Source organism: Sturnus vulgaris, chromosome 4, assembly GCF_052056855.1.
Source record: "Sturnus vulgaris isolate bStuVul1 chromosome 4, bStuVul1.hap1, whole genome shotgun sequence".
Lineage (NCBI taxonomy): Eukaryota > Metazoa > Chordata > Aves > Passeriformes > Sturnidae > Sturnus > Sturnus vulgaris.
This window is the reverse complement of record NC_142246.1, coordinates 73,157,548-73,184,849: the sequence shown is the minus strand read 5'-3', so window position 1 is coordinate 73,184,849 and position 27,302 is coordinate 73,157,548. Positions and strand designations below refer to the sequence as shown.

Sequence of the window (27,302 nt, the reverse complement as noted above, 5' to 3'; positions counted from 1 at the left end):
CTGGGAAATCTGTCCTTGGTAACTTTTGTACAAAGCCTTGCACTCTTTGTTTGAAAGCTCAGGATTTGAGTGCTGAAGAAGATGAGATGTTGGTGCTTGGCATTTCTGCTCTGATTCCAGTCCATCAGTCTTTCTTCTGATCATCCTGGCATGGCTGGAGGGAGGTGCTGATGAACAGTGCAGTTCCCAGCTCTTGGATGTACATTGACTGGGAGCAGTGGAATTAGACAGGTTTGGATGGCTGGAATTGGGGCATGCAGGAAAAGTTACACTGGTGTGAAAATGCCAGCCTTTTCCAACATGATTTAAATCCATCATAAAAAAATTGAAATTAGAAAAATACAGTTTTAAGCATAATTTAGCATCTGCACAGACAGCATGGATGGATTTAACTAAAACAGTGCAGATGCCTGAGAGGTGGTGAGCATAAATCACACCTTCAAAACCTCAAAATATTGCAATTCCAGAAAAAAACTTCTCTCATTCATCTCCTGCTTTATTGTGCTTCCTTGCATAGCTGTATATTTATTTTTTCCTCTGTATATCTGTGTGCCTGAATAGAAGCACTTTATGTCATGTGTATGAATTTATCTGCATCTCTCCCTGTATTCAAACCTCAGTTGCCATCTAAATGAGCCCAGAAAATGAGGTGGAGAAAACATCTTTCAAGCCTTTGCCTCTGCTCTTGTGCTGCTTTTCAAAGCCCTGAGTGCCAGTGGGTAATCCCATGGGTGCTGAATGCCTGGAATTCCAAGCACTGATGCTGACCCCACGGTTAACTGTTCACACTTTGTTTTCCTTGTCTCTGCCTCGTGTTTAGGAGGAAGTCATGGTTCTGTCTCCTGGAAAATGCTGCCCAGAGTGTGTCCCAAAGCCCTGCTCGGTGTTGGGAAGAACCTTCCAGGTGACTTGTGACAAAGCACACCAAAACCGCTCGTGATTTTTGGCACATCTCTCTTTCCCTTCTCCCCAGCCTCTGACTTGCTGCCAGCACTGATAGCTTTGTGCAAACGCTGCTTTTTTCCCCTCCTGGAAAGGCAGGAGGGTTGAAAGAAATGAGGACTTGATAAGGATTTGCTGGCCAGCAGAAAGGAAGTTTGCTGGGCAAAGGAGATGAGGCACTTTCATTTCACACTTGTTTTGAAGGAGAAAAGCAGAAAGTGGTTCTCACACTGGTGATAGTCACAAGTATTTATAGCTTTCATTGTGATATCTGGAATTAATTGAATGCATTATTTAATGAATGTATCTATGTGGGATTTTCTGTCAATGATTTTTTTTGGCTAATAATAGTAGTTCAGGCTTCCCCAATGCCACTAGCTTGCAATTAATGGGAAATGCATGCCCACAGTGTCATCTAGACCTCAATCCCTCTCCTTGCTGAGCATGTAGAGATCAGCATTTTTTAAGAAAAGTTTATTATCTGATATAGACATGCAGAAGGAGCCATCATATTCCATAAGCAGCTCAGGTTTCTGGAAGGAATTTGGTTGTTTTCCAAGAGTGTTTAACAACTGTATCCATGTTCTTTTTCAACAGCACGGGGAGCAGTGGAAAAAAAATGCCTGCACTGCATGTGTGTGTCAGAGAGGGGAAGTGAGATGTGTGAGGGAGACCTGTGACTCTGTCACCTGTGAGCAGGTACTGAAAAATCACCCACCCTGCTAGCCCAGCTGCTGTGCCAAGGGCTCCAGACAGCCCTGCTCACTCGTGGCTGATGTTTTTAAGGGGGAAAAGAAGGTGCAGCGCCCTGGGAAGTGCTGTGAGGAGTGTGTGTCTTCCAAAGGGAGCTGCTTGGATGGTGGCACCATCAGGTACCATGGGGAGATGTGGAACAGCACCCACTGTGACTTCTGTGTGTGCCAGGAGGGCCAAGTCACCTGCCAGGCAGCTGAGTGTGCCAAAGTGGAGTGTGCCAAGGTGAGAAAGGCTTTCTTCTCAAGTCTTGGGATTTTAATTTTTTTTATATTCTTTTTCCCCTCCCTTTTTCTTTTTTCTCAACTTGAGACGCTCGATGAACCAGCCCTTGATTGGTGCAATCCCCTCAAAAACAGGGAAGGAGAGCAAACCTGGAATTTCCCATGCAAGTTTGCACTGTGGGCTTCCACTGTGAAGCAAAGCAGTGTGAACCAGTGTGAATTTAATCTGGATTCCCTCCCACACTGTGTGTGCCTGCTGTAGTGGAGGGTCAGACACACAGAGGATTGAGTGGTGATCACTGAATTTACCAGGAGCTGAACTTAAGGAAAATGTGCAGGTCAGAGATGGTTAAAAGCTTTAGAAATGTTCCTTTTATCCTCATTCTGTCTGCTGCAGTGGCCATCAGTAAGGTAGCTGGATATGGAAGTCAGTGTTCTAATTTCCTTCATTTTTTCCATGCCACTCTTAGCATGGAAGTGAAGCTGGCAAGGTATTTTATTCCCAGTGTGCTGTTTACTCCAAAACTAATACCCTTCCTGCCAGGTTATGTTAGATTTGCTCTGCAGTGGATGTGCAAAATGCATTCGATGGGGTTGAATGCTTCAGCCACACACGTCCAAATGTGCCTTGAATTGGCTTTTTTTAGCAGTGGGATAAGACTTCTGTGTTGTTTGTCACTGCATGGGCTGAGAGGATTGTGTTTGCTCAGCCTGGACAAGAGGAGGCTTTGGGGTGACCTAATTGTGGCCTTTTAGTACCTGAGGGGCTCCAAGAAAGATGGAGGGACTTTTTGTAAGGGTGTGGAGTGACCTGATAAGAGGGAATGGCTTCACACTGACAGAAAGCAGGTTTAAATTGGATATTGGGAACAAATTCTTGCCTGTGAGATGGTGAGGCCCTGAGGTTGCCCTCAGAAGCTGTGGCTGCCCCATCCCTGGTGTCCAAGGCCAGGTGTCCTTTCCAACCCAGACCTTTCTGTGATTCTGTGATCTGTTTCAAGTCAATGAGGGCTCTTACCTGTTCTGTACCTACTACTCCACAGTGTCAGTGAGGAGAAGGGAAAGAATTGTGGCCTCCTGGGTTTTCTGTCTCAGTGGTGATGCTTTTCTGGTGACCCTGCCCTATGTGTGCTAAATCTGGAGCAGCAGCACCCTTGTGGTGTGTCTGAGGTCCAGCCAAAACCCCAAACATAATGGTTTCACTGGATTAGCTTGTTTTAATGAGTGTTCAAAGGAAAATCCACACACAGACTCCCTAATGATACAAAAATGGATGCAAGAAGGTATGAAAGTGTATATTCACCTGTGTCTGTGCCTTTGAAACAGCCAAAATGCACTGAGTGTGGGACCCAAAGTCACCCCTGCCGTGCTGCTGCTGCTGATCACCCGACCTCAAACTGCACAGGGAGATTTTTGCTGGATGAAAAGTTGTGGTTGTCATAAAATCTCGTGCACTTGCAGCTGTTTGAGCGAGCTGCCTGCGTGCTCCTGGCTGTAAATTGGATCATTTACACTAATGATGATGGCCTGCTGTCATGGCTCAGTGGGGAGGATTAGTTAATATTCATGCTCACATCTTGGGTACTGACAAAAAAAAAAAAAAATCCATTCTTCAGAAAAGCCAGGGGTGTTTTCCAGAACAATAGCTGGAGATGTTAACATGTGGGGTTCACAACTCCTCCAGTCCTGTTCAGTTGTAGTTTGCCTCAAAAGTGCAAGATGTGCATTAATTAATTACAAGAAAATGTGTAGTCAAAAAGCAAATGCCATGTTTTCGTTTTCCTTTGTATTTTCATTCTGAAGTTGCAATCTGTTTATTTTGGCACCTGCCTCAATAAATCAGAGCTGATGTGAAGCCAGGAGCACTTGGATTTCTCTTTTCATAAGGCACTATTAATTTCCTGGTCACATCATCCTACTGGAAGTGTAATGAGGACACAGATAGCAACTACAAGAGGTTTAACTCCAAACCCTTTCAAACAAACTTGTCCAGCAAGGTGTCTGTGGTGATTCTGATCTAATCCTCAAAAAGCCATTTTCAGCAGGCTCTGAGCATGTTCTCAACCTGGAATATGATCAATCTGTCTCCAGCAAAGCCACAAGTTATCTCCCACAGCTTCTCCCTTTTCTGAGCCTTGGCAGAGCAGCATAGCTGTGGTTTTTTTGGGCTAGGCAAGCCATGTTCCATGGGTAGTTCTCCCAGTTTTCCTATAGCCTGTGTTTATGGATGTGGGTGGGGATAGGAGAGTTTACAGTACACAGCAGTGACATGAGATCCAAACCCTGCCAGAGGCATTTTGGAGTAATTGAAGAACAGAAATGTGTAGAAGCAGCAGAGAGATTGAGGCCATGTGTGGTCCTCAGTGACTAAGATGGTTCCTTCTCTGTTCCCTGCTCAGGAATGGACCAGGGATGTCAGAGGGTGGCCTGACTTAGGTGTTCTCCCTTGGTGAGCCTCATAATGACCAGTGCTGCTGCTCCCCTGTCTGTGTCTTTAATAATTCCTGTACAAAAATTGAGGGAAAATTATCCAGGAGCACACACCCGATTGCCATAGATCAGAAAAATTCCTTGGTAATCTTGGAAACCAAATCTTGTGAGCTGTGTCCTGGTTCCCTAGGAAAAAGTCTCTCTCTTTTCTAAATATTCAGCTTCCACTTGGGCACAAAGAGTTATGGTGAATTGGGGCACTTTATTCCTTTCTCCTGCTGCTCAATTCTTGTCTTCAAACTGAAGTTATTTCAGTGGAATCTGCGGAGCTGTACAGTTGTGTCAAAGAACAGGCTTTTTCCATCTGGGATAAATAGAGCATGTGCTTTGAAATTCTCTTGGGGAAGTAAAAGTAGAACATTCCAAATGAAGGTAAGCCTGTGTGCATTGAAATCTTGAGGTTGGTCCAGTGAAATCCTAGCGATCCACAGTAAAAAAGGGGAGGGTTTCTCTGCGGGATTTAGGGATGAAGTAATGGCTTTATCGCTGAATTCCGAGGCCTTTCCTGAGGTTTGTTCTGCAGCTACAAGAATTGCTAAGCACGTTTTTCAAACTATACCTACAGAGATGAAGTTGGATGGGGAGAAGATAAGGTGAAATTAGATATTGGAGATTGCATTCCAGGGCAAGAACTGTTCTGCCTCGGCATTCCACTGTGGTTTTGGCCGTGTTGGTTCCTTTGGAATTGCTGCAACCTTGTCTCTTCTTTCACAGGGTGAAGAATTAATTCACTTAGAGGGGAAGTGCTGTCCTGAATGTATCTCCAGCCATAGTTACTGTATTTATAAAGGACATACCAAAGCTGTGAGTATCATTGTACTTTTCAGCAGGGAATAGTGAGTTCTGCTCACAGAGGTTTGGAGGGGCTGGCTCTCCCTGTCTGCTTCTGAGAAGGATATTATTTGCAAGTGTAGCAGAAGAATAATCCATTAATATTGTTTGCAGAAACACTTGTGTGCATCTGCTGCAGAATTACAGTTTTCCTTGGTCTCCTTTGTGCAGTCCAATCAATCATTTCCTTTTAATATTTAATATCCCTACTCAGAGGTTTCCTGCACATTTCATAAAGATAGTTGATTTTAATCCTATCAAGTAGAAGCTACAGAGCTGGGGCAGTGTGTTGCTTTCTGCCAATGTATCCCACTGATTATAATCTTTACTGCAACAGCAGCCCATTATTAATATTTTCAAGGAACTTTCCTCTGAAATTAAAGAGAAAGGAAACATTGATTATCTCAGTTTAAATATACCAGTAGTGGACTTTTCATTACTCTCACAGATGAGGACTGGAGCTGATAGCTGCTCTTTGCTAACAGATGTGGGAAGTGAGAAATTTAATATTGTTTGGGGCTCATTTTACATGCTGAGCCTTTCTTTGCTCAGGTAGGTAAAACACTAAGGTGTGAGTTTTTTTCCAGTTCGTGCTTTGCCCTTGCTGGGATAGGAAGTGGCAGGAAAGCTTTGTGATCATTTCAAATGTCTGCTTGTCTTTTCCGTGGAGCCCTTCCTGCCTGTGCTGGTGGAGCCAGAGATGCCCATGGCTGCCAGGTGCCCCGGGTGCCGAGCCTCGCGTTCCTTGGCAGCTGAAGCCGTGTTTGTCCTGCAGAGCGGGGACAGCTGGGCCGAGGGGCCGTGCCGGGAGTGCCAGTGCCGGGATGCTGCCGTCACCTGCTTCCAGCGCTCCTGCCCGCCCTGCCCGCGGGGCAGCCGGCCTCGGGAGGCCAAGGGACACTGCTGTCCTCGCTGCCAGCCAGGTACACAGCCAGGCCACCCCTGGTCTCCTGCTGGAACCCCTGCAGCCTTCACTCCCCATCCCTGCACGGAGTCTTACCTGTCTCCACTCTAACTCGTTTCCATACCATGCAGTTCTTAGATCAGGTTCCCCATGGTTTAAATGACAGCTTTCTTTTGGCATAAGTTCTCCTCAGGGTTGGTGTTTTGGAAGTGTTTTGTCTTTTTCTTTTCTCTTCCACTGCTCCTTTCTGAATCCTGGCGTGAGTTTTGGAGTTTATGGGCTGCTGATTATTTCTTGGGAGTGGGAAGAAGAAAGAATGTGAATGCACTGTTATGCCACAAGCTCACCTGAGGCTGAATGGCTGCCAGTTAATAATTGTTTGGAAAGACTAGCATAGCCTTGGCTTATATGGTAATTTTACCTATAAATTCCTTTTTCTCCAGGATATTGTCATTCCCCTGGATTTACATTTCATGGTTGGGAGTCTTTAGCTGTGGGTTGCTCGTTGTTTTTGGTAGCTCTTCTTGTTGCAGTCATATAACTTTGGTTTTATCAGGGTGCTCCAGTTAATGCTTTATCTCAGTAAAAAAGAAAATAGCTTCACAGTTTAATTGTGCCTGGGCATATTTGCCATCTTCTTGTTTTAAAGCTTATTGTTTGCTGCATGCTAATGGAAATGCAAAGCACTAGAGATAGAAAAGTGAGGAATGTTCCCATGGAATTGTCCTGGATTTTTGAGAGGGAGCAGCATCTGCACAGGCTGCTGAGGAAGGGATAGATGATACAGTGTTCTCAGCACCTCTCCCTTCTCTTTATCATCAAGTGCCTCTGTCTACTGCTTATCCTTGAAAAAGTGGCCATTTAGCTTCCATCATAGTAGCATTTTGGAAAACCCAGGCTTACAGAGCCATGGTATTGGACATACAGAGCCAAACCTGCATTTTTTGTGTCCTGAAAGGTAACTGGCAGTTTCCCTTACCCAAACCTGCTCTTTTCCCTCTGTGATTTTCAGTCTTGCAGTGGTGGGGGATGAGAAACAAATGCAAAATGCAGCCTGCAGCAGTTCAATCTGTGAGCCCAGAATACCAGCCTCTGCTGCATCTGCTTCCATAAAGCCAGCAAAAATTGATTGCTGCTTCTCAGAGATGTGCTGGGGGAAGCTGGCAGAGAGAACCCACTCCTTTTCAGCCAGGGGAAAGCAAAAAGCCCTGGGCACTGCTGTATTTATGTTAAATTCGGCATATATTCCCTCTCACTGAGAGCTTTTGGTTTGCAGCCTCGCTGAGAACACTTGGCTGGGAGCAGAGGAGCTTTTTTTGTAGCTAGAGATAAATTGTTCTGTGTCTCTCCAAGTACCTGTGGCCAGGAAGTTCTTCATTCTGGAGGGGGAGCAGTCTGCCACCTGTACTCTGACCTGGCATTGACACAGAGTCCTGACTTACTGCAGGGCTTGGCTTTAGCAATCTCAAATTCAGGTTGTTTCGGGCTGTTAATTCCTGGTGACTTAAAATTTTTACTGCTGAGAAACCATGTGGACAATGAATACCCTTTTAATCAATTGCCTAGAAAATCTGAGTCTATATAATGGCTTCTCACATACTAAATAGAGCAATAAAACATTTAGCCCCTTTGATATAATCTAATATATAAAACCCCACTCCAAAGCTAACACACCTTGTACCACCCAGGGAAACAAGCGATGGATTTCACTTGGATTTGGGAGTTGCATCGTTTTGCTCCTTCCTGACTGCCAAAACTGCTTTTGTTTTTCCCTCTCTGTGCTGCCCCTGTGCCAGGTGAGTGCCACCCAGACTGTGTGAGCTGTTCCCAGGCCTCAGATCGCTGTGACTCCTGCCAGGATCCCAGGAAGTGGCTGCAGGACGGGCGCTGTGTGGAGATGTGTGAGCAGGGCTTCTACCAGCACGGGGGGGCCTGCTTAGGTAATTCCTGCAAGGGCTGGCACCCCCTTCTCTGCTGCTTGCTGTGCCATCCCCTGGGCTCATTCTAAAGGGATTGCCAGGCTTTGCTTGGGAAAGCTCCAGGCACGTGTTGTGTTGTAACCAGGAGACTTTGGGAGGTTTCACACGGAAGAACAAGCAAATTCTTGAACTCTTTAGCTAAAATGAGGCAAAATCGTCTCATTTTGTCAGAGCAGAGGGGTCTTTCCGCATCAGGGGTTTGGGATTGATTTTTCTTCTCTTTTCTTTCTCCTGGAAGCCTGCAATGAAACCTGCTCAGCCTGCACCAATGGATTTGAGTGCTCCTCATGCCAGCCACCCCTGCTGCTGCAGGACGGGCAGTGTGTGACTTCCTGTGGCAAGGGCTACGTTCAGGATCAGCTCCTCTGCACAGGTAACTCGAAACAAAAGAGGCTGCAGGCCTCTGTGATGGCAAAAGGTCTGCCTGGGCTGTGAGAACCCCCTCTCTTGAGGCATCTGCTGTTGACACAGGTGTTAATGTTCACCCTAGAGAGTAAAGGAAGGGGTGAGTGAACAGAGGAACCAAGCCATGCAGGATAAAATTGATCACTGCTTGGGGAAATGGTAATGACAATTCCTCAGTGGGTCGGTTCTGTTGTGTGTTTCTTTGACTTCAGTGCAGACTGCCTGTTGATGCCAGACCTTTCAGGATGTGGTACTTTGAGGTGTATAGAAAATTGCTTGGATTGGTAGGACTCAGGAAAGACTTTCTGGGGAAGTTTTCTGCTTTGTTTTGCCATTCGTTCGATCCGCACTGTGCACTCTTCCTGGAAGTGCATTGAGCTCACTGTTCTCAGGAAGCATTTTTACAAAATAAATTGGTAATTCTATAAAACACTGAGATGTGTCTAAATCCTTTATCCTAGCAGTTGGCAAGATTTGAGAGTAAGATTCAGAAGTTAGCTTTCTCTTTGATGGAGCTATGACAGTGCTTTTATGAGCTTCCCCTGCTCCTTTGAAATACTTAAAACTCTTCCCAAACTGTAAAGCAGCTGCTTTTTCATCATAGCAGTTTAATTGTTTTCTCTAAAATTAACACTTTTCCCTTCTTGATGTTGGCCTTTTTAGAGGGCCTTCTAATTATTTCTGCATCTCTGATTCAGCAGAGGGGTGGAGCAAATGCTTAACTTCTGAGCCATCACTTGAATTTCTCTGGAACTAACCCTCCTGCTCAGAATTCAATAGAGGCTGAGGGCTTTTGGCACATCTCAGGGCAAAGCACTTCAGATGCTAAGTCCAGCTTCCTTTTCTGAAGTGGTTTCCCTTGAAGAGCCAACCACTTGTTTCAAGTTTTGAAAGTCTGAACAACCTCTGTCCTCCAGCAGCCACTACAGCCCAGGGCACCACTGTGAATGTATAAATAGATAAGAGAGACCCAGTCCAAAAGAATTTATAGGCTTAAGTATCAAATCATCTTCTACTTCATTTGGTTTTATTTTATCATTTCCTTTCCACCTGCTCGTGGTGTTTTAATTGGCAGTGCCCATGTACTGCTGAAGGGGTAGGGAAAGGCTAATGTTTCATTTTATTGCTGGTTCGTAGATTACTGATTTTACACTCCATCCAGATTTACATGCTTGTAGCTGAATGTTGCTGGGAAAATTTGTTCCTCTTTCCTCAAGGGAATTAAACCAATTTGCTTTAGTTCTGCCTGGCTGCATTTTCTGCATAAAGTCAAACCAGTGGAGAAAGTCTTACATTTCACATGTGGTCTGTAATTCATGGCCATTCACTCTTTTCCTTGTATCCTCTCTATTTCTGCAAATCTCTAATCAGCTTGTTGAGACGGGCCTCAGACTGCTCCCAAAGATTTTCCTCATAATGGTTTTAACATCCACAATAAGCATGTTCCAGAATCACAGGAAGGATGAACTAGACTGTGTTAATTGCTACAGTTCAGTAAATTCTCTCTTGAGGAATTCACTCTGGACTTGAAAGAGACTTAACACCAGGTTTCTTGCTCTGTCCTCTTGTTGAAACGCTGTTGTCTGCATTATAGAAAAACACAGTGAATTAACCTTTCCTTTTGTTCGTGTTTTATAACAGCTGGTCTAATTGAGGCTCTTTGGAATTTTTGATTACAGTTGTTTATCTCTGCCCTATTTTAATCCTACACCGGGGTTGTTTTCCTGCCCCCATCCCTCCACTTGCTTTTGCGAAGAATTAAAACCATTAAGAGAAAGTAAAATTGAGAATAAAAGGCAATAAGTTCAGTTGTGTAGCAGTGGATTTAATGATCACGGTTGAGTTTGTGTCAGGCAGAGTGGTGGGCTCTCCCTTGGCAGAAACAGAACTCCCCCACCGAAGGCAAAGCAAAGGGAAGCAAAAATAAACTGTGTCTGCACGGTAGAATGGCAGGACTCGAAGGACTTGCAGTGTTCAATGCTCTCACTGCCTTTTTCTAACTTAATTATTTATGTTTCCAGGATTATTCAGAAGCCCAGGCAGAACAGGAGTGTTTCTGCTTTCATCTCCCAAAATGCCAGTGTTGAAGTGTGTAACTTGACACTAACAGACCCGGCTCACTCTGGAGCAAAGCACTTGGATTTCTGCTCCCTTTGTGTTGCTTTTCCCGGCTGTCCCTGGCTGTGGAGGATCCTCCAGGATCCGGGGCTGAGCCTGGCTGAGCTGAGCTTGCCCAGCTCCCAGGGAGGGGTGCAGGGGAGAGGTGGCACAGATCGCTGGGACCCCAGCAGTGCCTTCTGTGTTCTTGCTGGGATACCGCCGGCATTGCCCTCCTGCTGTGGTCAGACCTGGGAGGGTTTCACGTGTTTGCAGAAGAGACAGCCCCTATAAATCCAAACTGGAAATAGCCTGGGGGGTGGGAACAGCTTCCTGGCCATGCAGTCACTTCTGGTGATTTATTTTCTCGCAGCCACTTCGTTGCTGCAGGCAAAGATGTTTGAGCTGACAGTGGCTCATTGAATGTTTCCATTTGTCCCTTGTTCTTTCTGTGGAGTTGGTGCCTGGCTGTTTGGGTGAGGAGCAGCTGTTGAGCCTGGCAGAGATCCAGTGATGAAAGAGCCAGGGATTCTGGAGTCGGGGTGTGTAATCAGGGAATCACAGAATAGAAGAGTTAGGGTTGCAAGAGACTGTAAAGATGATTGTGTTCCAACCCCTCTGCTGTGGACAACTTCCAGTATCCCAGGTTGCTCAGAGCTCCATCCAGCCTGGCCTTGGACACTTGCAGGGATGGAGCCTGTGCCAGGGCCTCACTGCCCTCACAGGGCTTTGCCAAGGGCCAGCAGGAGCCAGCTGGTAACTGTTTAAAAACAGAGTCAGGCTGCCAGCAGGGAAAAGTGTCTCTTGGAAAGGAGCAGCACCTCTAGGGAGGATTGAGAACTTTGCAAATGACTGGGAATGTTCAGATGTGCTGACATAGTGAGGCAGGGTAACAGGCTGGGGTCCCAGCTGTGCACTGGGAAGTCTGCAATTAAAGGATCCGAGTCCTGGCACCCACTCTTTCAAAAACATGGTGAAAGTTAGAGTGAGCTCAGAGAGGAGCAAAACAGTCAGGTCTGGAAGGTGAAGTGAGGACATTTCAGTGCTTAGAAATTTACAGCATGAACTCATACTCTGCAGTTAACTTTGGAGTGTAGACGTGCCCTGAGAATCATCCAAGCTGGAATGAGATGCAGGTTTTTTTATCAGCAAGGGAAATTATTGACTGGAGCAGGAAACTGTGCACAAGCTCTGCCTTGGGATGGGATGGTTGGTGTTCCTTGTGTTGGGATTATGAGGGGAAGATCCTCTGCAGTACAGGATGCCCAGGGTCCTTTTGAGACACTCCTCACATTGGAGTGTTCAGGACCCAGAAGAGCCACAGGAATGATCGGGGAGGATGCAGGAAGCTGAGAATGAGGGAGAACAAACAGCAAATCAAGATAAGAAAAGGGAAGATCAACCAAGGTGGAGGTGTGGAGAAGGAGCATCCACAATGCCAAAGGACCATGTGCTGGGCATGAGCTCAAATGTCCTGTGCCTTGCCCACTGAACACTCCCTGTTCTAACCCCACGTGTCCCAGTTCCCTCCGTGTGAGATGGAGCTGATAGCACTTCCCTGCCTTGGGCAGCAGTGAAATCCCCTGGGATGGGGTGTTACTGTGCCATATGACTCGTGTATAATAATAATAATAATATACTCTTAGTTCTGTGGATGAGCTGCTGCTGTGCCTGCTGGTTTCTGCATTGCACTGATGCTATTGATGGATGAGTTTTTCTTGGGTGGCTGCAACTTCAGACATGTTTGCAGGGCAAGCAGCAAGGAGTTCCCTTTTCTCCCACCTGCCACTGGCTGGGAGCACAAGCATGTGCCTGCCTTATTGTGAAATAATTAATTGAAGAACATCTTTGGAACATATTTGTGTGTAATTGAGGAAAAAAAACCCAAAAAACCTTAACAGCTAAAAGAACTGTAATTTGCACCGTTGCTACAACACTGGTGGCACAGGATTTGGTAGGAGTCTGTCCCCCATATTTTCCCCAGGAGTCACTCAGGCACAGCATGTGAGGATTCCTGAGAAGTCAGTTCCTTCTGCACCTGGAAGGACAGGAGTTGTTGTTTGTGGAAGCAGGCTGGCTTGTTTTTCATTTTGAGTGCAGCCTTGCAGCACGGTTCTGTGTTCGTGCCCAGAGCTGGGTTACTGTCAGCAGTCACCCCAAGGATCTGAGATGGGATCTCTTCCTATTTCCCTTTGTGCCTGTGCAGCCCCGGGCACCAGGGACTTGACAGTGTTCCCAACACTCCTCCTGGGCTGATAAAAGCTACACCAACTTCTCTGATCTGTGCTGCTGTCACATTCCACGTGCAAAATGCAGCTGGAAGTTGTCCTGGGGATGGCTTGGATGAAAGATTCTAACGTGAGAGCAGCAGTGGGTTGTGGTTGTTATTTTTTCATGTTGTGTAGCAGTGCAAGGCTGAGCAAACGTGCAGAGAAGTGGTGCAGGCTCTTTTTTTGTGAAGAGCAGGTTGGAAGCAGGTTGTTGGCTCATCCTACACCTCTGTCTCCCCTGCAGCTTGTCACGAGTCGTGCTCGTCGTGCTGGGGAGCTGCTGAGAGCCAGTGCCTGTCCTGCCAACACCCAGCACACGTGCTGCAACAAGGGCTCTGCCTGGCCACCTGTGGCCACGGCTTCTACCCCAAGGATGGCATCTGCACTGGTAAATAACTGGGAGAGAAATGCTCTGCACGAGCAGGGATCAATATTTCATTTAGCTGTGCAGCAGCTGGGATTTTATTCATGTCTGACAAGCCAGCTGCACCTTGTGCTTTTACACTGGATGAGGGAAGCTGCTGTTTGTTTGTGAGATTATTAATTCATTTAAGCTAATCAGATGCTGAAAGGTTTTAGGGGTTTTTCCTTGCCGAGCAGCTTGAAAACCTGAGTTGTTTCTGAGGGCTTGACAAATCCATTTGTCTATGGAAAGAAAAATGGCCTTTGCCAGCAGGTTTCTGTAAATTTAATTATAATTCAGCATCACAGTAACTAATACCTGCACAGCAGATGTGCCTTGGGAGCTGGGAAGCTTTGCTGGGAAAAAAGGAGAGGAGGTGGCTAGAGGGAATTAAAATTCAAACAGATCCTGAAGGGGAAAAAAAAAAAAAATCTCAAACAAGGAATCTCACATTTTCCACATGCATTCCAGTCTAACCTGGATTGCTGTTGGCAGTCACCTCCAGCTGCTTGGGAGGACAATCCATGGTCAGTCAGGGCTTGTTGGGCTTCAGGTGTGTGGTTCACACAGGTGAGCCTGGGCCACAGCTCCCCACAGAGAGCTTAAAAGCTGCAACATGGTGGCAAAATTTTTGCTCTTTGTGCTTATTCTGGATGAGCAGGCTCCCCTTCATTTTGGTTGATGTCTGTACCAGGCAGTTTTATTCACCTGTGTTTTAAGTGTGCAGGCTTGAAATCTTAGAGCTGACAATAATTTAAGCTGAAAAGGAAATTTAACTTAGGTTTAGTTTTTATTGCCAGTGGTTTCTTGAAGCCCCATAGCTGTTCCTTAAAATCTCTGAGAGTCAGACCTTTCACCTTCTACCTAAAACCATGCATTTTGATACCCAGCTGGAGATCTGCTTGGTCTAGTGAAAAGAAACAGAAATTGGTTAAATAAAATGCTTGACTCTTCTAAATATCCAGCAGAATATTGCCTTAGGGAAGCCAGAGTTCCATGGTGCTCTTGGACAACAGATCAGTTCACTTCCAGGCTGATTGCCTGGGATAATATGGACCACAAGAATTGCTAAGAAAAATTATCCTGCTTGACTTCAGCTGCATTTTCCCACTTTGAAGAAAAGGGGGAGGGGGAATATTGCCATTTTTTGAAATCACCTTTTCCCCCCTCCTCCCTGGACAGTGTGGTAACTGCTGCTTGCTGTACAGTGCCATACAAAGATTTATAGGGTGGTTTCCATCCACGGGGAGAGGCTGATGGCTCTGCTGCTCTCATGTCATTAATGAGCTGTTCCCTTGGCAGCCTGTGGCCATTCCTGTGAGAGGTGCTCTCCAGAGGCAGGCAGGTGTGTGAGCTGTGCTGCAGGGAAGCTGTTACACCAGGGCAGGTGCATCCCTCAGTGCCCACATGGACATTTCCCCGGTGGCAGTGGAAGGTGCAGAGGTAAGAGGTGGATTTTTGCATGATCCTTTCCTAGGCTCTCAGGGCACCCTCCTCGTGTTGCTTGCTCTTCCTCAGATGTGGGGAGGGAATTTTAAGAGCACAGAAATGAGAGTGGGGACAGGGAATTTTTTTTGTTGTTGTTTTCTTCGGTTCACTTGTGATGAGTTGTTTCAAACAACATATTTTGCTTGTGAAACATGCTGAGATACATATTCAAAGCATTGTGTGAATGAGAGTTAGTACTGTTAGCACTTGTTAATAATGGGCACTTCTATTCTCATTAGTTCACCTAGCTGAGAGTTTTCTACAGCTGGAGAGGGCTGTAGTCAACACCAGCACTGTGAAGGAGTAAAAATGGGATGTTTCATTTCTGTGTGCTCTGTTTCTTTATCAGCTTGTCACGCTTCATGCTCCACGTGCCAGGGACCTCTGGCCACTCACTGCACCTCCTGTTCCTTCCCTCTGGCATTGCACCAGGGCCAGTGCCTGGAGAGCTGTGGAGAGGGTTTTTACCAGGATCACAACATCTGCAAGGGTAAGCTCTGTACTTGGAATAAGTTCCCCAGCTGCTGTAAACCAGGTTTTGTTTTGTCTTTATCCCATGCTGAACAGTCGATGCTTAATTCCTGCCTTCCCTGTGGATTGTTTCCTGCTTTGAGAAAAAGGGAATTTTCCCACATACTTTCTGCTTTCACACTCCCAGGATTTAGTGATTTCAGGGACTTTTTGTTTCCCTTCTCTGTGTACACTGCTGAAATAAATGTACATTGCTTCCATTGTTGTTTTTCTCACCACGAGTTAAGAGGTGGATGAAATTCCACATACCCCTGGTATGAAATTCCACACACCCCTGGTACGAAATTCCACACACATCTGGTAGATTTGCAAACACTGAGGTCATCTTTGCAGTGGTGGGAAGAGTGAAAATTGGGAAGGTGAATTTCTGCTTCATGTGAGCCCTTCACACTGTCAGTTCTTGCTGTCCCTCCTAGTGAGACTGAGCTGAGTGTTGCAGCTCCAAAAATTAAAGGAGAATTGGCTGCCTGTGGCACAGGGCTGCAGTTTTTTATTTGTTCATCAGCTTTACTCAGGAAAAGAGCCATTCCTTGGGGGCGAGAGGAGTGATGGCAAGGTATTTTTCTAAAATCCCTGCTCTGTTGTAGAAATGCTGTTGGGCCTTGTCACTGTCTCTGGGAAAGCTGTCCCTTGTCCCTGTCCCTGGTAAAGCTGTGGCTCTGATGGCTCTGTCCCCCTGTGCCCAGGTTGCCACCCATCCTGTCACTCCTGCAGCGGCCCGGGGGCTGCACAGTGCCTGCAGTGCCGGGAGCCCGAGGATGTCCTGCAGCCTCACCTGCCCGGGGAAGGAGCTCTCCATGGCCTTTGCCTCCCTGCCTGCCCATCCCACTTCCATGTGGATAGCACCGGGATCTGCAGAGGTGAGAAGAGCTTTTCACAGCCCTGGGGTTTGGGTGTTTGGCAGGAGCTTGTACCACGTGTGATTCGTGATTCGTGCTTGCCTCGTGGCTGCCCTGAGTGTTCAAACTCTGTAACTTTGCAAATGGCAGATCCTAGTCCTTTGGAGGGAAGATGTAATCTACATCAGGCTCATGACTAAAAGACTCAGATACTTTATTTTCAAATGCCTGTGTTCAAGCCTGCACAGCTCAGCTCAGCATAGCCTCCTTTGCATTGAAGCTGAGTGTGTGATTTTTAGCACTGACTTACTTTGAAGCAGGATCAATCCTTAAATCCTTTTCAAAAAAGACTGAGCTTTCTCCTTCTTAGCCCTTGGAGCAGGTCAAGCCATCCCACACCAGTCTTTTCTTTTGAGGAAGCTCTTCTGCTACATGCCCTGCAGCACACCTGCCATCCCTGCTCCTGAAATACCAGCTGGGAAGCATTTCCATGAAGGCTGGAGTTTGGAAAAGTGGCTAATGGGATGTACACTGGGGATATGTGTGGCTTCCCACCAGTCAGAGAGATAGTGACTCAAATAAAGTAGTAGTAATAACAATAGTAACAACACTACTGATGGCTGTTTCTTCTTGTTGGAAAAAAAACCTATCTTTTAAAAGTGGACATAATTTAAAATCCTGTTATTTTGATTTTATCTCTTTGCCTCAGCTCAGTGGAATGAGTACAAGCTCATTTTTTTGTTTTAGAGGATGTTAAAAATGAATAAATGGTTTCTTTTTTTTTTTTTTTGTGGGTGAACAGGCCTGAGCAGAGCTCTGTGACAGCACTGAATTATGTCGTGGGGCAAGAATCCCAGCACAGCCCCTCGTGGTATTGGCTCTGCTGTGTCAGGGATGGCATTAGGGTGGGAGTTTGATTTATTGTAGAAAGGGGTGAGTGTTCAACATGTCAGACTCTGAGCTCTCACTATAAAATACTCATGCAAGGTTTGTAGGTTCAACCTTTTGGAAAAAGCAAACCCCAAACAGTGTGCAGAACAGAAATGTGTTCATATGTAGGGCAAAATGCTGGATTTGTAGAGTCATAAAATGGTCTGGGTTGGAAGGGGCCTTAAAGATCTCCCTGGCAGCCAGCTAGGTGTAGTTGTATAAATTATTTTATTTAATTTCATTTCCTCTGCCCAGCCCTGTGTCTTGTCTCCCCAGAGTCCAAAGGTCTGTGTTCAGCTCACATGGTGGAACCTGTGGTCTCCAGCCACTGCTCTAATAAGTTTGAGGTTTTTAACTAGAAAGTTTATGTATTTATTTGATTATTTGGCTTAGCTGAAGATGGTTTGGTTTAGGGTCAGTGCCAGGAAAGAAATGCAGTTTTTAACTGCACTCTTCCTTCTTGCTGGATCATCCTTGTGATGAGCATTCCCTTCAGATGACCAGTCCTCCTCTGTGGATATTTGCTCCAGAATGGCTGATGATAACTGTGCAGTGATAGGAAACCCTGCCTGGAGTAATGCAGGGTGACAGCACAAGGTGATTTCAGCAGCTGGGAAGTTTGCAGAAGCCCAGAGCTCTTCTGGGGAGGACAACAGCATCACACAGTGTTGGGCAGCTCAGCTTTGCTTTTCAGTAATGAACTGAGTGAGTGCAAAGAAATATTAAATATGCAGCTGTCTCTGCTTGCTCCTTATCTTCAGGAACTGCTCTCTACTTTGTAGTCCTTGCTACCTCTCACAAGCAGAGGCTCCTGTAGAGGAAAAATACCTTCTTGTCATCCTTGCCAAGAAAGCAATCTGGCCATATTTTGGGGCAGTACCAAGCGAAATAATCCAGGATTAATTTGGCTTTCTGTGTGTTCTTGTTTGTCCCTTCCCTTCCCTGCAGAGTGCCACTCCTCCTGTGCAGGCTGTGTGGGGAATTCATCCCAGGACTGCACATCTTGCCCGGATTCTCAAGTGCTGCTGGAGGGCAGGTGCCTCCCTGCATGTCCTGAGGGGCTGTTCAGCCACGGGGATCGCTGCTCCTGTGAGTCACCTGCAGCTGCTCTGCTGCATCCCATTCCAGGCACGGCCTGGGGGGGGGCTTTGCTCTGTGTAGTTGGAGATGCTGGCAGGTTTTTATCAAGCTGTTCAAGTATTTTCAGGGGATAATAGGATAGTCTAATTTCAGGGAATGGAATCTCCTCCTAATGGGAGAGAAATGTAGCTTGGAATCATAAATTACACTCAGTTTTGCTCCTCAGAACTGTTTCCCTGATGATATTTTGTGCTTGAGTTCAGAATGATGTTCCTACCTTGTGTGATGTAGAAAAAACTCTTCAATGGACAGCACCGAAAAAGAAAATGCTTTTATTAGGCAAAGCCTCAAATTTAGAGAGAAAAACCTTTTCTAAAGTTCATTCTTCTATTTATTCAATTTATTCAGCCAAGGAACAACTCTATAAATAGATTTATTTGTCAGGCTATTGGCAAGATTGATCGGTTCTGAGGTGTGCACTGGCACCTTAAAGCTGAGGTAACTGCTGAGTGCTGCTTTACGTGGTTTCAGGCTTATATAAATGTCTTAGAAACAAAATTTCCGTGTCAGGAAAGTGGCATCTTGCAAGCTGTGTCCTTTTATTCATAAAGAGCTTTGAAAGTAGTTTTTAAGAATTTTTTAACTGACTGTTAGCTGTAGTATTTTTATCTCCTTCAGATCTGTAGCATGGAAATCTGGCATCTTTAAAGCTGGGAGGATACAAAAGCAGTCCATGAAATATTTTGGAGCTCTCTTAAGCCACTTTCTCTGCTATGTTTTTGTTGAGCTTTTAGCAGACAGAGTGGCTAATGAGCTGGCAGGGCATTCCTGCTTTAGAGGTTTCAGTTTGGGAGGGCTTGCTGGAAAAATCATTGCTCAGTTTTCCTCTCATGCATATCAAGCTCCACAATGATGTTCATGCAATCCCAAGAGAAGTTTAATTTATCCTCCCCTGTGCATCCCACTCTGGTTTTTTATATGCACAAGCATATGCTGGAGGGAGGAATAAAAGGACCAATGTCTCTCTCTTTTATATTGTGTGTAGATCTATACCTTGATTAATGCAGGGAACAAATCACATTTTTTAAACTGACAATCCATTCCTCATCTTGTTTATTCAAAATGAGGATGTAAGAGCCTTCCAAAGCACAGCTCTGCAGTCCCTGGTGCCATTAGACCATTTAATGCCCATGTTTTAAAGTAGGAGTAAAGGATGGTGGGAGCTGCTGTTTGGGGAAGGGAGGGGAGAGGGTGCACAGGGAGCATAACCAGGGGTGTTGATTTTCTTCCTCAGCCTGCCATCCATCCTGCAAGACCTGCCATGGTCCCTCTGATGGGGAATGCTCAACCTGCCACCCCCATGCCACTCTGGATCGTGGGAGGTGCAGGACAGGCTGCAAGGAGGAGCAGTACCTCAACCTGGTGGGGTATTGTGTGGGTGAGTAAGGGGAGCTGCTGGGGGATCATCTGTCTGTGCCATTCAACTGCTGCTTCACACTGCCAGGAAAGCTGCTTAGGTCCTGCTCACACCTTCAGGAAAAGGAGTTCAGTTAAAATTTGTGATCCAAAGAAGCAGTTTATGAGGCCCTAAAGGAAAGCTGGCACAGCAAGCATTGCTGTGTGCATTTTTTGGGAGGTAATAGGATTTCTGGATAGGGGTTATGCTGTGTGGGTGCTCAGTGCCTGCACTTAAGCCCATCATCTGAAACCACTGATTGCATTTATCTGTTTAAAAAGAAAAATCGCTTTTAATCCATCACACAGACACGTATAAACATATCCTGGGAACTGCTCCAACAATTTCTGAGCTTTATCAAGCTTTTTTTTTTTTCTTTATCAAGAAAAGCTACGGTGTGTGAGGCTTAATCCAGGCTGAACAGTTCCAAATGAGATAAGGAATCCTAAGAAAAGGGCAAAATGCATTAGAAGTAATAAATAAATCCATTGAGAGACTATTGTTCTCACTTTAATATGATTTCCCTTCACAGAGCCTTCTCTTTGCTTGCATCTATGTCCTGGATGTTTTTTTATGGAAGACTTGTTTCTTTGCTCTCCACAGCTTAGTTCCATGAACCATTTCTTCATCTTCCTTTTAAACAATAGCAATTGTTTTGTCTGCAAAGACAAAAGGAGCAGGGAAAGAAAGTGTATGAGGAGTGAGAAAGTGCTGTGAGAACCCTTGCAGAGGAACATAACTGAGGTTTTTTTACCTTGACAAAAAAGTTGTGCTTTGGCCCTGGATCTGCAGTCTGAAGTTGTTGCTGCTCTTTGTGCTAAATTTGTGTGTGGTGTTTAAGGAAAGGATGTTTGTCACCAGTTCTCCTAGAGATAAAGATCTCCACATCCAGGTTGTTGAGTTTCACTCATTCTTCTCATTCAGCACTGATTGAAATGCTGAATTTGCCCTTCCAAGTTATTAATTATCAGTTAAAGAGCAGCTGTCCCATAAAAGAGAACATTAAAACTCCTGACACTCTCATAAGATTATGATTTGCATCAGAATCTAACAAAGCTTTTTCCTTCACTTCCCAAAGCAATATATTTTTACAATTATCTTCCCATTTATCTTTAATTCCCAAGCCTCCAGGCAGAATTGTGTTACAGCTTATAGGGCCTGCTGTGCATTATAGTCACCTTCCATACTTTATGGACCTGGAGGGGAAAATCTTTCACAGAGGTTGAAGAAAACCAGCTGTCACTCCAAACCATTGCCTGGGAATTAATGGTGTTATTGTAAATGTGTTATTGGTGTAATGCACGTTACCTGAATGAGGATTGGAACATTTGCCTTGTTAATAGGAAAAACAAAAGGTTTTGTTTTCAGCAGTTAATCAAATAAGCATTTCACATTTAAGCAGAAGAAAGACAGAATGTCCTCAACTTTTAAAAAATCAGTGAGTCTCTGAGCTCTGTTTTGGGCACACAGAGTTTGTGCCAATTTTTCCCTGAGAGTGCTCAGTTGGTTAATTTTATTTTATAGCCCAAGTGTATGTACAGACTTTAGCTATCCCCTGTTGGATCTCACAACTTCTGTGGGTTTTGTTTTCCCAGTTGGAAAACTCTCTGACTTCCCTCTCCCTCTTGTCCAACTCGACTTCAGCTTCAGGAAACTTTGCAATCACCAGTCTAAAAATCCCAACCACTGCTCAAAGTCTTGTCCTGCTCATAAACCCCTGCCCTCCCTTTTCTGATTTGAGGTTTCCCTGTTGATCTTTTCCTGACTGCATGGAAGGGTAGTTAGACAAATACAGAGGGACCTGGTGTGGAAGAAAACTGTGAACACCAACTGATAGAGAATCCTTTGTAGTCTGGTCTGAATTCCAGCTGCAAGGGAGCTCCCAGTCCCTGTGTTCTGCAGGCTCTTGCTTTCTTAGGCTGTGTGCAGTTGGGAAAATGTTCAAAGCTAAACCAGAAGAACTCGCTCAGGAGGGGGCCTGTAACAAGCTTTGCTGCCTTGCTCTTAAAATTCCAGAAGGGACACTCTGACAACAAGAAATATACTCAGTTCCTTGTAAAATTAATGAGCTGTTGCTGTCCTTTTAGGGAGACATTGATATCATCACAGAGAGCTGGAGTTTGGCTGTGCAGAGCAAGAGGGGCTTAGCTCCACTCACTGGTGTGCAGCCTCCTACAGAATGAGCAGCTGAACTGCCAGAGGAGGAAAAATCCTTTCCTTGCTTTGCTCTGGGCTCCTTTGTGCCAGGCACCATCCAGCTGCATCTCCCCCTCACTGCAAAGGGAAGCTCTCACACAGGATGCAGGCAGATCCCTGCAAATGTGGTTGCACTTCACCAGGAATTCACTTGTTTGAGTGACAGATTCTCTTTCAGGCCTTGGAAAAGAGAGACAAGAAAAACATTCCAACAACCAAAACAAGCCAGAAGTCCTGGTCCCTGTTGCATATCCTTTTAAACCAACCACACTGACTTGCTTTCTGGATTTACTGTAAGACCAGAGACTTTTTGCACTTGGAGGTGCCTATAAAAGTGTGTGGTGGTTTCAGTGCTGATTTTAAGTCATGCTCTCTTGTAAACCTCAGGTCTCAGAGCACAGCACAAAACTTGCATCAGGAAATACTTTTCTGGAGAGCCCCTAAGAGGGATGATGCTTAAACAATATGAGCTGGTGATTGCTTAGCTAATGCTGGAGCTTGAGAGGCAGAAATGCCACTGGTTTCCTTTGGGAGCATTCACAAACACTTCAGAGATGGTTTTGTCTCCCCAACAGCCTCTTTTGTCTTAGAACAATCTGTAACAGATAATTTCCACATAGGAAGGGCACTGTTTTCTTTGCTAAGAGAAAGCTAAAGACGGTGTGGAAGTCAACTCTGGAAATCCATGTAAGCGTTTCCATTCTGCTTTACAGTGAAAGTTGCTTTATAGGAAATCAGCGATAGGTGATGGAGGTTATTTTTGCATAGAGGTGAACCAGGAGGAAACCAGAGTCAGCTGGAAGGGGAGCAGGAAAACATCTCAGGAAGATGAGGAGGGAGGCATTAGGACTACAAGCCAAGTGGTGACAGACTTCCTGAGAATCCAGTTTGCATACTGGAAGGGGTCTGAGGGAATTAATTAACTTGTGTTACACTGACCTGCAAGCAGCTGGGGCTGTCAAGGCTCCAGAAAACCCAAATCCCACAGGCTGTAATGAGCTGGAGTGGGGACTGACAGGGAGAAGGCAGAAGCAGGAAACGAATAGGGCTGTGGGGTGTTACTGAGAAGCACAAGGAAAACATCCCCCTTCTGTTAGTCCTCGCTTCAAAGGCAGCCTGCTGTGAAAAAGTGAAATCATCTCTCCCTAAACAAAGCCCTTCAGTTCTTCCCTCACTCTCTCACTCGCTCCCCAATGTCCCTCAAATTCACCATGAGCCTCAGCCCTGGGTTTTTTGTTGGTGCTGTGTGTGCTTTGATCTCCAGGCTTGCAAAGGAACAAGAGAATGATGGGGCTGATTCATCCTAAAACAGTAACTGAGAAAACTCTTTCCACTCGTAGGAGTGAAAATAGAGGTTGTGAAGAGAAAACTCCACTGCAGCAGCAACACAGTTTTGTAGATACTTAGATTTTTAAATATTAGTTTGGGAGAATTTAGTTTTTTTGCTGACTTTTTGGATACCATACATTTTCTCAGCCTATTTTTATGCTCTACTTCTGAAACCTTTTGACCAGATTTGTTACTCATTATACCCTGCCAAAGCTCTTTATTAGAGACCAGTGGCTCCAGCAAGAGATTCAACTGGAGGAGTATTTTAGCAGTAAGGAGAGTCAACATATTACCAGGTAAACGTGGAAGTACAAAAAACTGATTGGATTTATGTTAATTTTATTGGTTATAAGTGCCTAAAACTCATCACCCCACCTCCAGCCCTTACACATTACAGGTACTCAGGGCCTTTGGGATGATTTCATAGTCCTTGCTCCCTAAGGTGGGCTGCATGTGATCCTTTCTGGCTCCAGGGGTTCCAGAGACATGGCAGCTCTTTCCACTCTGCTGTCAGTGTATTTTGGGATTTTGGCTGTGAAGATCGATGGGATTTTTGCCTTGGGTATGGAGTTGTTAGCCTGAGCTGTGGGAAGCTGCAGAATGAGCTGTAGCCCCTCTGAGGAGGTTCTGGGGTTGGTCACTGAGTTGAGGAGCATGACCTCTTGTGCTGCTTGCTTTTAGCTGAAGCACAGTGTCTCTTCCTGCACACCTTCACCCCAGCTCAGGCTGGTCATTTCCCAGCTCCAAAGAGCACAGGGCAGAAACCTGATGGATTTTATACCTTGTAAAAGCAGGAGGTGAAGGAGCAGCTCTCTAAGAAGCTTGGATCTCTGCCTGCAGTCAGGACTGGACCAATTTCGGAGGTGCCTCTGGGTTTTTGGAGCAGTGTTTGGTGAGAATCACCTGTGTGTGACACGCAGGAGATGTCAGCTGGGACCAGGCTCCAGTCTCTGCCCTGCTCCTGCAGCTATGGATGCAGAATTCCTCCAGGCTCCCATGTGAGCCTGTCTTCAGCTTGTAAATTTAGATTGCCTGACAATCTGTAGTAGTGCTGTCACAGGAGACAAAAGGCAGAAAGGTGAACCTGCAGCAGAAATCTGACAATAGGCCAGGTACTCAAATCAAGCCTCATTGTTACATATCTTTCAAGACAGTCGTCATTTCCTTTATAATTTCCTCAATTACCATAATGAGGATTAATTTGGCTTTCAGGTTGCCTTACACTGCACCTTTGTGCACACAAAAGGCTTGTTGTCAAACCTTTTGAAGCACCTAAGTTCAGGCAGAGGTCAGGAGACACAAGCTTGCGTCCTGCTAGGGAAAAATGGAAAAAGGAAAAGGTTTTGAGGCACTCTGATACCACTCTTGGCCTGGCTTTGAGGACTGCTGTGGCTTTTTCAGGGTATGGATGTCTCATTTGTGTGGGAAAATGTGAAAAGCAGGAACTACAGGAGAAGGTCATAAAGCTGTACAGGTTCTGCTCCTCGTTTTTCCATGGTGAGAGCAGAGGGAGGTGAGTGCCTGAGACCTTCAACGGAGCTCAAGTGAAACCTATAGGTAGAGGCACTCAAAATCAGCGAAAGGTCTTGGAAAGAAAAGGGCTTAAAGTTGGTTTTGTGCAAAGCTTTCCCAAGCTCACTTAAGGGTGGGAAAGAGGATGCTTGAATGGGGCAGGAGGAAAAGTGAAAAGGTTGTGGTGCTCAGGAAGAGCACAAGAGGAAAGGAATGCTCCTCGGATACGGGAGTTCCAGGTAGCAGGATTTGCTCTCACAGTTGCATCCCTGATGCCCTCCTGGAGTTGTGAGCTAAGCTCTGTGCTGTCCCTGTGTGCTCAGTGTCCCTTGTTCCCTTCTCCCTGCAGACTGCCACCCCCTGTGCCAGCAGTGCGTGGCCAACCTGCGGGACACGGGCAGCGTGTGCCTCAAGTGCCAGAACAGCCGTCACCTGCTCCTGGGGGATCTGTGCCTGCCTCACTGCCCTCCAGGACACTACACCCACAACGGTGCCTGCAAGAGTGAGTTCTTCCACACACAGCTCGAGCAGCTGCCAGGAGCTGCCTGCATCCTTGTCACAGCTCCCATCAAATGGTTCCTGTTGAGCACAGGAGCTTGGTCCAGCTGGCAGGACGCTGCACTTCAGCAGGTCTTTTTTTCTTTTTGGTGGGGGTTTCTCAGGATATTTTGCAGCCTGGGATGGAACATCACTCTAACTGAGGTCTGTAACTGAGGCTTGTCTTGCTACAGTGATGGCCCAGAAGGTGATGGCTTGTAGCAGCTCCTAAAACAGAAAGCCAATTTCATTCAGCTTTTTAGGCTGGTGGGATGGATGCAGCACCCGTGGTGCATTTTCTTTTCTAATGTGTCCCTGCATCTCCTCCACTTTTAGTTCTTGATGTGGTTTCATATTCCAGTCGTTGTCTGAGCTGCTTTGTACTCCCTGGGCTCTTAGAAGGAAGAAGGTTCCTTTTCTTGTTCTGTGGCTGACAGAGATGTGGTAAAGCTCAAAGCTGAGCAAAGGGTTTTCAGTTTCAGAGAAAAGAACCGAGACCAGATACTCAGCAAAATGTAGATGCTCCTTTTGCAGGAAGTGGCATTTCCTAATCTAGTTTAGAGTGGGTAATATTTCAAAGCTTCTCTCCAGCATTCTGGGAGCTGTGTGTTTATTTATCTGTTTTTGACAAATGAGATCTCAGAGCTATGAAACATACTCTGTAACACTTGATTGGAAAGGCCCCTGAGAGAGAGAGAGAGAGAGAGGTTTTGCCTTCCTGGTAATGTAATCTTAGGGGTAACATTTCTTCCCTTTGGTTTAAAGATTTCATTTAAAAGGAGTTGTGCCTATTTCAGGACTGTGTCAAAGCTCATAGGACATTTTGTTCTGGCTTTTAAGATGCCCAGCACAGCTCAGTGTGGTCGCTTCTGATTCCTTTGCCCACTCTCACTCATGATTAATTTTACACCTGTCATGATAGATGTAATGATGGCATCAATCTTTAGGTAAAGGCCTGTCAAGAAGTAAAACAGACTAATAATTGTGTATGTAACCTCTCTGGAAAAAGTAATAGGGTACATTGGCCTCAGCCACTGTGGTATTTTAAATCACTTCGGTCAGACTAAGAAATGAGCCTGGAAAGTCATGAGGGAAATAGGGAGAAGGTGCACAGAGATAGTCTGGTCTCCATCAGTGCAATTCCTGCTGAAGGGATGGATGTGAACCTTCAGGGAAGTGTGGAACTGTCAGAAAAGCACTAGATGGTTCTACATGGACAAAGAGGATCTAACCTGAAGCTGGCTGGGAGAAAGCATGGGAGGGAGGTATGTGCTAGACCTTTTTTCACTCTTTTCTGTTAGACAGGTCCTGGCCAGATCCTGCAAGGGTTTTTCTTAAGAAGGGAAGGATGAAAAGAAGAGGGTAAAAAGTGAAATAAAGGAGACAATCCTTTCTTGGGCAGGAGGCACTGTGCACTATTGAGGGCTCAGACTGGCAGCAACTTTTGGTGCTCACCATCCCTACTCTGTCTCTCAGAGTGTTTCTGCTGAAGCTTGTGAAACTTGCCCTGAGACCTGCTTTTCCTTGAACAGAAACACTATTTTTTTGCTGTCCCTGCAGGGTGCCACCCTTCCTGTAAAAGCTGCACTGGTGAGGGTCCCTTCTCCTGCTCTTCCTGCAGCTCCAGCCTGGTTCTGTCCCACACGGGCACGTGTGCTCCTCTCTGCTCCCTGGGCTACTACAGGGATGCCAGGCAGACCTGCAGACGTGAGTGCCTCTCCCCCAGCCATCTCTCCTCTCCACAGTGCATTTACCAACGTGTCTTTTCTTGTTCCTTTGCTCACTGTTTCTGTTGCCTGGAAAAAAAAAAAGGTTTCAAGTGCCTAAAACCACGATGTGAGTTGACAGAGGTGATGAGCTGCCTCAGGAGCAGAGCCTACAGCAGGGTTGAAATTTGAAAACAGTTGCAGTTTTGTTACTGACCTCAATGACAAGAGGCTTTGTGTCCTGCTGTAAAAATCTGCAGGAACATTTGTGTAGGTTTCCCTGTGATGGATGCTGGGTTTGATGAAAGCTTGGCAAGTTGAGACCAGTTTTAATCAATCCTTACTGAGGCAAACCCCCTCTGCACTGCACTGCCTGCCAGTACACGCCATGGAAGCTGTA

The 27,302-nt window shown here is 45.8% G+C and overlaps 2 protein-coding genes across 2 annotated transcripts in view; both read left to right on the top strand.

The window, feature by feature from the left end:
* Positions 1 to 7,568, top strand: part of LOC106858298 (extracellular matrix organizing protein FRAS1-like) — a 42,501-nt gene extending 34,933 nt beyond the window's left edge. Inside the window, exons 8-13 of the mRNA XM_088164431.1 lie at positions 821 to 904; positions 1,540 to 1,641; positions 1,729 to 1,920; positions 5,124 to 5,213; positions 6,016 to 6,163; positions 7,498 to 7,568. Of these exons, the coding sequence (XP_088020557.1) occupies positions 821 to 904; positions 1,540 to 1,641; positions 1,729 to 1,920; positions 5,124 to 5,213; positions 6,016 to 6,163; positions 7,498 to 7,568 (687 nt within the window). The remainder of the gene's footprint in view (positions 1 to 820; positions 905 to 1,539; positions 1,642 to 1,728; positions 1,921 to 5,123; positions 5,214 to 6,015; positions 6,164 to 7,497) is intronic.
* A 376-nt stretch (positions 7,569 to 7,944) lies between these two features.
* Positions 7,945 to 27,302, top strand: part of FRAS1 (Fraser extracellular matrix complex subunit 1) — a 59,440-nt gene continuing 40,082 nt past the window's right edge. Inside the window, exons 1-10 of the mRNA XM_088164324.1 lie at positions 7,945 to 8,084; positions 8,362 to 8,496; positions 13,140 to 13,283; positions 14,601 to 14,741; positions 15,136 to 15,276; positions 16,004 to 16,177; positions 18,035 to 18,175; positions 19,461 to 19,604; positions 25,009 to 25,161; positions 26,757 to 26,903. Of these exons, the coding sequence (XP_088020450.1) occupies positions 8,042 to 8,084; positions 8,362 to 8,496; positions 13,140 to 13,283; positions 14,601 to 14,741; positions 15,136 to 15,276; positions 16,004 to 16,177; positions 18,035 to 18,175; positions 19,461 to 19,604; positions 25,009 to 25,161; positions 26,757 to 26,903 (1,363 nt within the window). The 5' untranslated portion in view covers positions 7,945 to 8,041. The remainder of the gene's footprint in view (positions 8,085 to 8,361; positions 8,497 to 13,139; positions 13,284 to 14,600; positions 14,742 to 15,135; positions 15,277 to 16,003; positions 16,178 to 18,034; positions 18,176 to 19,460; positions 19,605 to 25,008; positions 25,162 to 26,756; positions 26,904 to 27,302) is intronic.